Raw genomic sequence first — 12,634 nt, 5'->3', positions numbered from 1 at the left:
ATCACACTTCTTGAAGCCTGAGACCTTGGAGTCTTTAGACATCCAGAAAAGGCTGTATGAAACACAAACACAACACACAGACACACCCTTTAACCAAATAAAAATCCAGTCACACTGAAAGGACAGGGAAAAAAAAGGGAGTGGGCCAAAGGCCTAAAAGTTAAAAAGGGGATAAAAAGGAAATTCAAACACAAGGGGGACCTGATTTAAACTAAAGGGATACTCTGTATAAAAACTAAACTAAATAGAAAAGATAGGGGTAGAAATTTGAAGTTTTTTAACAAGAAAACTCACTAACCTGCCAGAGCCGGTAGAAGAAAGCACCTCGTCAGCTAAGCGGCAAACGAGATCTGAGTACTTACCGCCTAGCATTGTGGGATATAGGGGAGCCTCGAGCCGGTGGAATAAGCTCTTGAGCTTTAGTATTGGCCGAGTCGGAGCCGAGGGTCGGCTCCGAACCCATCCAGCAAGAATGAAGGCGAGATTGACAACTTAACATCCTACACTAACAGCTACACTCAAAAAAACTATGACAAAAAACTGCTTACGTTATCAGAAACCCAACTCACTAACTCAGAGCTCAGGATCACGATGCTTCAGTCAAGCAGCGGCAAACGAGATCTGGGGGGGTGGAAGGTAGTGGAGGTGTATTTTGGGTAAGGGGAGGAGCTTGGAGCTCGGAGCAGATGCTAGTGAACTTGTTGGCTCCGGTCTGATACAGATCCGGTACCCACAGGTTGAAGACCAAATGAAGTAAACTACTTCAGATTGCACATTTGTCCGCTACTGGAATACAGTAGCATGTTTTGTTCTTATAATAGGAACTGACTTGCCTTACCTGAAACAGTTCAGAGGGAATTTCTGTTCAAATCAAAAGGATGTAAATATGGGAAATTATATTCAGTGCACTTAGGTATACCAGAAGGAAAGCCATTAGTGCTTATAATTGTTTTTCATAATGACGCGTTTCAATCTATTTATAATATCCCTCTATCCAATAATACAAGGGGGCATAACCATGACAATATAAATGTTGCCATTCCTATACACAGAACATCTCTTAGAAGTAAACTTATTACACAATCTCCACATTATGGAATCAAATACATGTTGATGTCAGGATATCCTATAATATCACTTGTTTTAAATCTGACTTTGATTACTGGATTGGTGGCATTGTCTATAATGTTTTGTTTAATGAGGTAGTGCTCCTAGTTGGCCCTCAGGCCTGAAGACAGGAAAGAAACTTATAAGAAACATGAAAAACAAAATCCCCTTTTGCTTATTCTATTTCCTTCCTAGCACGTTCTGAATTAAGAAATGTCTTTCAGTCACCAGGAAAAAAATCTTCTGAGAACTCTAGCTGCATGAATCTCAAACCTTTCTCTTGACATTCCATGATAGCTGGGATAAAGTTGCTTCTCATCTTCCTGGTGTACAGTGAATAACAATTTTCTACAAACAATTTACCATCCTCACTTTTTAATACATTTCCTTTCTGCCACAATTTTGACAGAAGCAATTATTTCTGCTGGTATGACTGTATCTTTACCAGTAAAGGTACTGGCTGCTTTCTCATGGCCAGATTTGGAGCATACACATGATACCCATTTGACTAACAAATCCTGCTGTGGAACACCAGTCCAGTTGTTTATCTGCACATTTATAAAAATAATGTAGTCTACAGCAGAAAATCAAAGGTTTTCTCTGCAAGTACGGTCTTCTAACTCTATTTCTCCTTGTGAAGCCTCATGTTAAAGCCAGATTTTCCTAATATCAATCTCTATTTTTTTTCAGTTTTATCAGCTACTCTGAATGGATAATTAAAGCTTCATCTATTTTTCCAGCCTTTGGTTATTTGTACTTGATATATTCCTTCAGTGTTTCATTTATTTTAAAAACCTCTCAGTGCATTTCATTTATTTTCCTCTAAAGTACTGCAAGTCATCTCCTGTACAAAAGCTGAAACTTGAATGGCTTTTTGCTGAACAACTGTAAGATTGTTCATAGCTACAGTGTTTTTCTCCTTTTCAGTTTGATTTTCTATACTTTCTCCAAATTACTTATTTGCTGGCATCCAGGCAGTGTCATTTCTAGTGAACAACTGAATTTCATCTCACTGGATATGTTTTACTTGCTTTTGTCCTCAAAGTTATAGTTTTCACACTGGGAGAGCTCTAATCAACCTACTGATCAGTGAACAGCCATCTTGCTATGACCCAGAGTGTTTCTGTCTTTTACTGTTCAATGCCTACTCCTCCCCTTTCCCTGTTTTTTTTTTTTTTTTTTTTACCTCAATACTCACTTAAGGTAAGTAGGGAACCTTTATATTTATTTAGTTGTGCTGCAGCTTGAGTGGGCTGGCCAAATACTGTCTTCGATTAAGGTTTCTTACACTTCTGCTGGACATATAGGTGGTGGCAGTTTGGGCAATGGCGTTTATGATGTTTGATAGAACATAGGTGGAAGCAATGAATTAGGAAAATCAAGAAGATATGGGCTAGGAATTTGGCTACACAGCAGGAAGAAAATTTCATAAATATGGGCTGAAAAATATTAATTTAGGTGGCCACTGAATCGTGAGCTTTTGTAACAGCTAAAGAAAGATGAGCAAGAGTGGGGCATTATTCACTGCACAATTGCTCTGATTTATTGTGACAGCGTGGGTAGGAAAGCGAAGGTTATGGTTTGGAGAGGAAAAACTGACAGTGCAGTAATGAAGAAATCTTAGATGGAGTGGCTAAGTTAATAGCACACAACTGTGGTTATCTAACAGGAAAAACACCAGCAGAAGGTATGTACAACTGCCATATATACAACTTTGTACCCCCCACCCAAGAGTATTTGAAAACAGAAGAATCTTGCAAACTGTTTCTGCTATTATGGAATGATTAAGGGACTACCAGGGTGTGTGTGTGTGTGTGTGGGGGGGGGGGGGGGCATCTTTCATATAGTCACTGGAATTACTTATTGGACTGTCCTTTGTTCTGGGAGGCTGCAATTTTTGGGACCTTCCTGCCATTCCTTTTTAAACATCTGCTTATCAGTATTCTGCTGGAACTGTTTATTTTGTATTTAGCTGATGTCAGACAAGGAAGCAAAGAAACCCTTGGAAAACTTAACAGAAGGAGGACTGAAATATCCTTGAATCAGCTTTCCTCTCCCATAACACTTTTTGATGCAGCAGGAGGTCCAAAAACTAGTTTTCTATTCAAAGCAGAATTCCAGATTCCATTCTTGACATCCTCTGGGAGGTTCTAGATAATGCAGCCAGGCAAATCACCTCAAAACAGTTCTAGTGACAGCAGCCCTGGAAGTTGCATCCACAGAGTCACAGGCACATCTCAAGCAATGAGCACTGACTTGGAAAACAGAGGGAACCAAGCTGCACAAAGTAGATGATCTTTCCTCACAGGACGAAAATGATGCTAAATAATTACTCAGACTTTCAAAATTTGCCAAGATAAACATCAACATATGGACCTGACAGCCATGACTTCTAAAAATTAAAACTGAAGCAGCATGCATTTTTTTTAACCAAACTTATCAAAAATGTTTCCATCCTTGTCAGGAGAAAAGGACTGAAATTAAAATGATTAGCAGCAGTTGGATTCATTTAGGCAATAACTACAGGGTCAGGTATTGGATTAGTGTATAAAAAACTTAGGAACTTTATATAATCTATCTGCTTTTTGGGGGCAGTTTGGAGACTGTCAAGGATATTGCAGTCTGCAAGAAAAACATCCTTCAAGGCAGACAGAAATGGAGGAATATGTGAAAGTTCTGGAACCCTAAGCCACTTGTACTAAGCCAGACAGTTGTGGACTGCACCCCTTAAAGACTGCAGCACAGTAAATACAAAATCCAGCCTTGCAGAAGCTTACAAACTTATCTTTTTACTTAGTTCGTGGATTGCACCCCTCCCCCCCAAAAAAAAGACTGCAGCAGAGTAAATGTAACATCCAGCTCTTCAAAAGCATACACAATTGCCTTTTTAGTCAGTGAAGTGGAACTTATTCATTCTGTTTTTCTAACCACCCTTTTTTTTTTTCAAATTGGTACCAAGTTTAATGTCTCTTCTCTGCTCGGCCAGTACTTAGTGTTCTGCTATTTGTCTGTTTTTCAGAACTAAATTCAAAACTATCCTCCACTGCCCCTTAATTTCCCCTCCCCCTGCCCTCTCTAATTAATGGGCTATACCATAGTGTTGCTGGCAGCCTGCACTTTCTTAATTGCTCCTTCCAACTCCAGGTTATGTGACTCTCCCTCTTTGGCTGTACAGCTAGTTTTATGTTGCTTTGCTTTTTCTATTTTCCATGCTCTGAAGTTTCACGGATAACTACTTGCTGTAAAAATATTACATCTTTCTATCCTTATTGTTTTTAGTCAACTATATTTGACTCATTAACACCTATGTAGTGTGGAACGTCACACTTCTAGCAGCCTGCACATATTTTGCATGCCAGAGCATTTTCTGAAAAATAAACTTAAAATGCATAAGATAAACAAACATAAATATTTTGTGAATAAAAGGCATTAAAACTGTACAAATAACAATGCTATCACTAATAAGTACTCTTTACAGTGATAACAGTCAGTGCACTCACACCCTTTCCATAAATAATACAATAAATTCTAATGTACACAAAAACCTAACAAATTATAATTTTGGTATATTTCCACAAACAGTCACATCTTGGAAGCTGTACAATCTAGACATATATATTTTAGAGCATTTTGTTAACCAGACATAAGCTTTCATACCACAACAAGAAATTCCTCCATCAGGAAAATGTTTACTAAGATATTTCAAGAAATATAAAACATATGCTTAATTGTATAATTATCAATAGAAATACCACTAGATATTGCTTAAGATGTGCAACTTACAGTGCAAATTTCAAAGACAGTTTTCTTCAATAATATGTAAAGCTTCACTTGATGTCAAGCGACACTTTTGCAACTTAAGTATTAAGTTTTATTTTTATTTATTTATTCCAGTTTGATGACCGGGGAGGTCCAGCACATAAAAAAATATATTTATTTTCACAATTACTAACAACATCTCAAGTACAGTGTGACATAAAAGGATACTGACAATGAACTTCCCTGTCTCCTATGGTGGCACATCCCATCATACCTCTGAATATCAAGTAGGGATCTCAAGTATGAAAATATGCATATAAATATGGAAATATGAATAATAAGCGACAAACAATGACTAATGCCTCTGCTGTGAGACATCCAAGATGAACAATCTTAGTGTCATCTTGTTAATAACTCCTCACACTTTCTAACACTGCTTATTGTTAGCTGGTATGTCACTTAAAGTAGCCAAACCCCAAAATGGTCTGGACTCCATAAGGAGCTATGGGTGTGAACTGGAGGTATACAAAAAAGGCACTACTGGCTTGAATGAGCTAATACCACCTAGTGTAAGATTTACTGTTTTGCATTTATTGCGTGCGAACTCCAGCACTGCCAACTCTAGTTATTGTTTTTGGCAACGCACTAGCCCTAAGGGGCTGAAACCCATTCTGTCCTAGCTTCCCCTACAGTACCCCTAACTCCTGCACACCCCACTAAAACTACATTTATACTTCCCTAAGCCCATCCACTCCATACCTACAACCAGTGACACACATTGCAGCCACCCTATTTTCCTTTTCCTATTATATACAGCTATATTACATCATATCACCTTTCTTTTGATCCTTCCCTTCTCACTCTACTTTTTCTCCTACTACTACTATTTCATTCACATACCTCAAATTAAATTGCAATACCTTAACTGATTCTATTGAGCACCCTTTATTAAATTCTTCAAAGCTACTTTTTCTTTACTATAACTATTAAATCTTAGGAGCATCTACAATAAACTACCACAGTTACATGCTTATAAAGCCTCATACACCTCAACATACTAATAGTCACAGAAACCTGCCTAAAACAAAGTATTAAAGATCAGGAAATTCTCCTCAGGCTATTAGAAATGACAGACAGCATAATAAAGCTGGTGGCATGGCTATGATGTACAAAAAACACCTTGAAACCACTTCCTACCTCCTCGCCACCCCAACTTTCCCAGTGCTGAAATAATTCTCTCTTGCAAATCAGCAAACATAACATACGCATCACTGCCATCTATATCCTTTAAAAAATCATCCCATTACTAACAGAAATCCCATATTGGATCTCTCATATCAACAAGGAAACCATCATCATAAATGAAGTTAATATGGACTACCTGCTTTTCAACTCTGACTCTCCCACGCTATCCATCAGTTTCTTTGGTTTTACCCAAATTATAACTACTGCTACTTGAACAGACAAATGTAGTAATAGGGAGCCTACATTAGACTGGATCCTCACTACCACCCATAACAAAATTAATACTGCTGGCTGCCTACCCAACACCATCAGTGACCATCTTACCAACCTTTGCAATCAGACAATCTAATCATGCACATAAATACATAATCTATAATAATGTGCATACATTCTCCTTCTTCAGTATTGAAATCTTCATTAACTACCTCAACAAATACTACTGGGATATTCTAAAATACTTACCTCTAGATGATGTAACTCACTTAAACACATTCCTTAACATACTAAATAAACTAGGTCCCATCAGATAAAATCCAGCCCCACCCCATGGCTCACAAGAGAAGCCAGACAATTTATGCTATATAGAGATAATTGGAAAGCATGGTGGTATGACAAATTATCACAAAATGAAAATATTTTAGGAACCTTTCTAAACAAACAAAAAAAAAATCAAATCAGATAAAACTATTTTTCCAAGCTCCAAGACAACCACCAACAGAACCCTAAGCTTTTCTGGAAAGCAATCAAAAGACTATTACACCCAGGCCAAACTACGACTCCTTCACCAACTACCACCAAAGGCTTAGTCCCTAAAGCTACCCACTTCAATATGCATTCCATATACTGCCCTCTCCCTATTTAACAAGTCAATCAAGAGTCTCGCTGTCCCAAACAGTACTAATCACCACCAAAATCCTTTCTCCTCCATCCAGTATCTACCTCTTCTATCAAAAAACACCTCCTAAAAACTAAAAAAAATTCACCCCAGATGCTGACAACCTGCAACCAGAATACTTCAGAACCCCTGCAGAGGCTACATCATACCCTGTACTATAGTCATAAACCAATCATTAACAGAAAACTACGTCCTTATCATCTGAAAGAAATCCTACATCATATCTCTACATAAAAGGGGAACATCCACCGACCTATAGCCCCATTCAACCTCCACACTCTCCAAAATGTTAGAAAAATAAATTAATTTCTACGTCCTTTCTACTCTTCACAATAACAATCTCCCCTCCAAAACTCAGATAATGGATTTCGAACTCACCACAGCACCACTACTACTCTACTCAGTTTTAATGAAATCATAAGCTCTAATAAAAACACCAGCAACCTAGTATTCTACTTCTTCTTAGACATGTCAAAAATATTTGACACAATTTTGCATTATAACCTGCTCTATCAAATATTTTACCATGAGGTTTGCTAAAATAAACTAGCTAAGTTTGCATCCAACTTATCAAACAGTTGACAGCACTGCCTAGCACTGAAGCACACACACTGGCTCAAACTATTTAACTACCTCACCTACTCCCACCAACTGCTTAGTGCTCACAAAAAAATAACACAAACACAACAGCTACCCATCATTACAAAACATCCTCCAACACTTCTTCCTTCCAAGGAATCACCATTCATAGAACACATATCTCCTGACCAGGACCAAGTCTCATAACAGCACAGGCAACTCACTTTACTCAACCTATGTAGCTAAGAACTGGAACTAAAAGACACAGAAGAACCAGCGAACCCACACAAGCAGTAAAACACCTCAATCCAAGTCACTCAGGACAGTAGATTCAGTAAATTCAACACCTTTAATGTCCAATAAATTATAAGAACAGTAAAGTCACCACAATACAGTTTAGCACGCTTCCGCCTAGTAAAATACCTTTTGTTCTGAAGAAGCCTGGTATTTTACTAGGTGAAAGCGCGCTAAACTGTATTGTGGTGACTTTACTGTTCTCATAATTTATTGGACATTAAAGGTGTTGAATTTACTGAATCTACTGTCCTGAGTCCCTTGGATTGAGGTGTTTTAAGAACTGGAACTCCATCTCACCAACCCACCCTAAGACAAAACATTACCACACATTTCAAACACAACCTAAAACACCACCTAACTTCCTCACAGCTATGATCATGCTCTGATTAAACCCACCTTTCTTTCTGTTTCTCTTCCACTGCCAATATCTCTATCAATCATCCTGACTTGTTCACCTTTCTTATCCCTGTCTCTTTCATCCCCATTACTGCTGCTCCAATTATCCTTACTCCTGTCATACAAATACCCCCCTTACCCACCTCATTATTTTACCTATCTACTGTTACCTCAACCTCTCCACCATCAAGACATTCTCTACTTAGATTTTCTTGATTATTTCTGCTTATACCCTTCCTCCTTCACCTCTTCCTCCTCTATTTTGTGTTCCTGCTCTAGTGAAATCCTACCTATGAGCATTATCATTGCTCTTGTAGCTCCAGGTATTAAATGTTAACATGTTCATAGGTGTGTACTAGGCTAATGGCCCTAGCCCATAGAATTGCCCTGGCATCATGCTGCCCGACATTAGTTCCCAGTGCCTCTGTCGAGTAGAGCCACTGGAGTGATCCCCAGGGTGAACTTTCTATTTCCCATCCACTCATCAAGATTTCTCTTGAAGAGGGCCAGTGAGGTGCTCTGCTTGACATGTATGGGAAGTCTATTCCTGAGCATGGGCAGACTCTGGGTTATGAACCTGTCCCTCCAGCATGTTCTGTTGATTGTGGTAATGAGGTTGGTAGGGATTGGGATTTCTTTAGATGTAGCATTTCTAACAGAGTTGGGTCAGGCATGGCTTTGTAAGTCGAGCAGAGATCGCCTCTTAGTAGATGATATGAGACAGAGAAAAGCTGGAGTTTTTTTTAGTCTGTCCATGTGGGACATATGTTTAAGGCCTAGGATCCTCTTTGTGAGATACTTCTGTGGTCTCTCCAGCTGTTGCAAGTGTCTAGTGAGATACAAGCCAAATGGGGCATTATACTCGATGATTGATCTAATGACGGAAGAGTAGAGAGAGACGATAAGCTCTTTCTTCCTGGGTGCAAAACCCTTGGTAATGAGATGTGCCACATAGAAGGACTTTCTGACGACAGTAGTAAAGTGGTGTTCAAAAGAGAGGTTACTGTCAACCTGTGTCCCCAGATCTCTTATAACGCCTTCAGTGCTCAGTGGACGACCATCAATGTGGTAATATGCGGGAACTGAGTTTTTCCAGAAGGGGATGACGACTCATTTTTTGGCATTGAGCTTAAGGCCATGGTTTCAACACCAGCCGTTTGTCTCAGTGGGGCCTTTCTGTAGAATGTCGGCATCACTTGGGGAGTTAATAATGGCTCCCAGCTTGCAATCATCTGCAAACTTGGTCAGCCAGAGTCCCTCCATGTTGGCCTGAACGTCTGAGAAGTAGATGCCAAACAGGAGAGGACCCAGGATCGATCCTTGTGGGACTCCACTCGTGACTGGTCAGCAGTCTGACTTGCAGTCTGCTACTTTCACACTGTGGGATCTGTAAGCCAATTTGCAACCCATCTAGTGATAACATGGGTTGATGCCTAGTTTGGTGAGTCTACCTATAATTCCTGAGTGGGTAACTGTATCAAAGGCCTTGTCACTGATTTATGTAAAATAATATAACTTCTAAAGTATATGATAAATGTCTTTACTATTTATCTCAATACTACCTGCAAAGCAATGCTTAAAATTATTAATTTTACTGTTGTTCACTGAAAATATGTATTTTATGTGGAGTTTAAGTCACCTCTAAAAATGGGACTTCTGCTCATTCGTCCTTTCTATTAAACATAAGACAATAAATAAGCAAATAAAATAAATTCCATTTGTAACAAATCATAATATATTCTGTAGGATTGAGAAACATCATTGCTTTCCCACTGGAAAAAAATGTTTCAGCCTGGAAATAGTCTGAGAGAAAGAGAATCCTTCACAAGTAACCATGGTCTCCTCAGAATTTGAATACTCTACCCATAATTCCCTGCTGTAAATGACTCTTCTCAGATTAAGTGGGCCCTATAACTGGCCCTAGAACAATGGTCAAAGGGAAAACAATTCTATCCAGGTATCAGGCAATGGATATTAAGAGGGCCCCCTCACATAAAGCTTTGGGGCTGTTCTGCACACCCAGCTGGGAGTCACAAACAGCATCAAAAACCTGGAAGAGGCATAGAGAGAGGGATGGCAGAATATTTAATTGCAACACACACACACTTCCTTTTTCCAACATACTTTTTAAATTATCCCCTCTCTTACAGGAAAGTAGTACTTCACTAGCTGCTTCCTTCATTCTACCATTATTTCTAAAATATTCCAATTTAAACAATAATTTCACTGCTTTTTACCTAAATGAATTTCCAAGCATATTCTAGGTCCTGATACATATGGTTGATTAACTACATTATGCACCCCCAGAGAGACAGATTTAAATCTACCCCCTTCACTCTTACCTTTTCTATCAATTCCTTCATTTTATGTTTCCTACAGCATTTTTATACAGAGTGTTTCATTAATAAATCACTTCCTCTTGTGAAATTCTACATCTTCAATTGTAACATGACAGTCTGGCTAGCTCTCCTAATACAATTTTCTTTCACAAAATAAGATGTGCACTTGTGCAGTGTACACAGCTATACTCTTGACTCTCACAAATATCTTAGTTTTGGTTTTACCTTCAATAAATGTATGTATATAACTCCTCATCCAATATCTTTTTTTATTGCAGAAAAATCTAAAGAAATGAATAAGAACTCAGTAGAACTTTAATATAATGCAGAAATATTCAAAATCCACTGGTTTACCTTACTGGATCAAGAATAAATGATCAATAAAACATGTATAAAACTTGATCTGTTCAGCAAATCTAGAGGGCCACACACATTTCTCCTCCCATCTGGCCATTACTAAATTGGAGAAACTGGAGGTCATTGCCAGCCTCAATTCAACATTATTAATTTGCTGATAATAACTGCATTGAAAACAAAAGAAATTATTCTCCAAAAACTAACACCATCTGTGTCATTATCACATGTATATATAATCCCAGTTTAATAATTTATTGTCCAAAATGAATTCCTTCACATACAAAATTCCTTCAAACTGATGAATCAACAGAATACAGCGACCTTGCATCCAGTGTTATAAACCACTGCTGATCTGTCGTTTGAACATTTGTTAATACATATTTGTACACAAAAATATTAATATGGACTTGCCTTTGACTTCTGTGGTGCACAATGAGGTACTACCCTGGAAAGCAGAGTCCACAGAACCGGATCCCCAGGATTGCTAGAGAAAGCCAAGAAAAGAAAAACAGGTTTGGTACATTTGCAAGAAGTTGGAAGAGTAAGACTTTGCACTGTTTTACACAGCTGATGACCAACTAAATTACTATGACAAAACAGGAATGACTGGCTTAAGGCACTTGGTTTACACTAAGAAATATATTCCATATAGTTTTTAGTTATTTGCAAGTCAGTTAAATATTTATAATGGATCATGTAAGGAATCTACAATGGCATTTCAAAGTGGTAGAAGTACAAAAATGTTTTATATGGCAGGAAATAAGAAGTTATGTGCTTAACATAATGTTGCATGTGAGTTGTTCCATCTCACCTTCGTTCTTTACTGATGGATTCGGACCAATACGGCCATTAGCAAAGTTCAAAGTTTACCAGTAGCTCGAGACCAAGCCCCTTATCCCATGATGCACTACTGGAATTACATCAGATCTTGTTTGCTGCATGTACTATACCCATATAAAAGAGAACTACCCTCCCATAGAGAGGAAGAATTAAATAGCCAGGATGAGACCAGCCTCTAGGTCAACTATCGGTCAGGTGGGGGATGGAGGGAGGGACGTAAGAATGAAAGCGAGATGGAACAACTAACATGGAACGTTATGGTGAGTACATAACTTCTTAATGTGAAGTAGTTCAATCGCGCCGTTCATTCTTTACTGATGGGAAGCGTCCCTAGCACCCTCAATCTCGGGTGGCTCACGGGAGTACATTCTTCAGGACCGTAGACCCAAAGGAAGCCCTGTCCCTGGAGACCTTATTAACTTTGTAATGAGTGATAAAGGTATGAGGTTTAGACCAAGTGGCAACAGCACAAATGTTATCAAGGGGCAATTTGGCTTGGAATGCATAAGATGTGGAGACTGCCCTGGTAGAATGAGCTTTAATCTTGTGTAGTAAGGGCATATTAGCAGCTGAATAAACAAAGGTGATACAATCAGATAACCATTTAGAAAGTGTTGCTTTAGCCACTGGTCTACCTCTTCTGGCTTCAGAGAAAGATACAAAGAGCTGGTCTGATTTTCTAACATCTTTGGTTCTGTCCAAAGAATATCTGAGCTGTCTGTAAACTTCAAGTTTGTGCAGCATATACTCAAGTTTATTGGAATGGTTAGGCAAGAAGACTGTCAACTCAATGACTTGATTGATATTAGATTCCAAACAA

The 12,634-nt window shown here is 38.6% G+C and overlaps 1 protein-coding gene across 1 annotated transcript in view; it reads right to left on the bottom strand.

Annotated features, from left to right (window-relative positions):
* TTC37 (tetratricopeptide repeat domain 37) overlaps positions 1-12,634 on the bottom strand; it is a 2,356,248-nt gene that overhangs the window by 494,241 nt on the left and 1,849,373 nt on the right. The window contains exon 32 of the mRNA XM_044064132.1: positions 11,386-11,458. Within this exon, the coding sequence (XP_043920067.1) occupies positions 11,386-11,458 (73 nt within the window). The remainder of the gene's footprint in view (positions 1-11,385; positions 11,459-12,634) is intronic.

The sequence above is a fragment of the Protopterus annectens genome, chromosome 2.part2, assembly GCF_019279795.1.
Source record: "Protopterus annectens isolate FY-2018-M chromosome 2.part2, PAN1.0, whole genome shotgun sequence".
Classification (NCBI taxonomy): Eukaryota; Metazoa; Chordata; order Ceratodontiformes; family Protopteridae; genus Protopterus; species Protopterus annectens.
The sequence above is the reverse complement of the archived record's forward strand: the minus strand, read 5'-3'. Positions and strand labels throughout refer to the sequence as shown.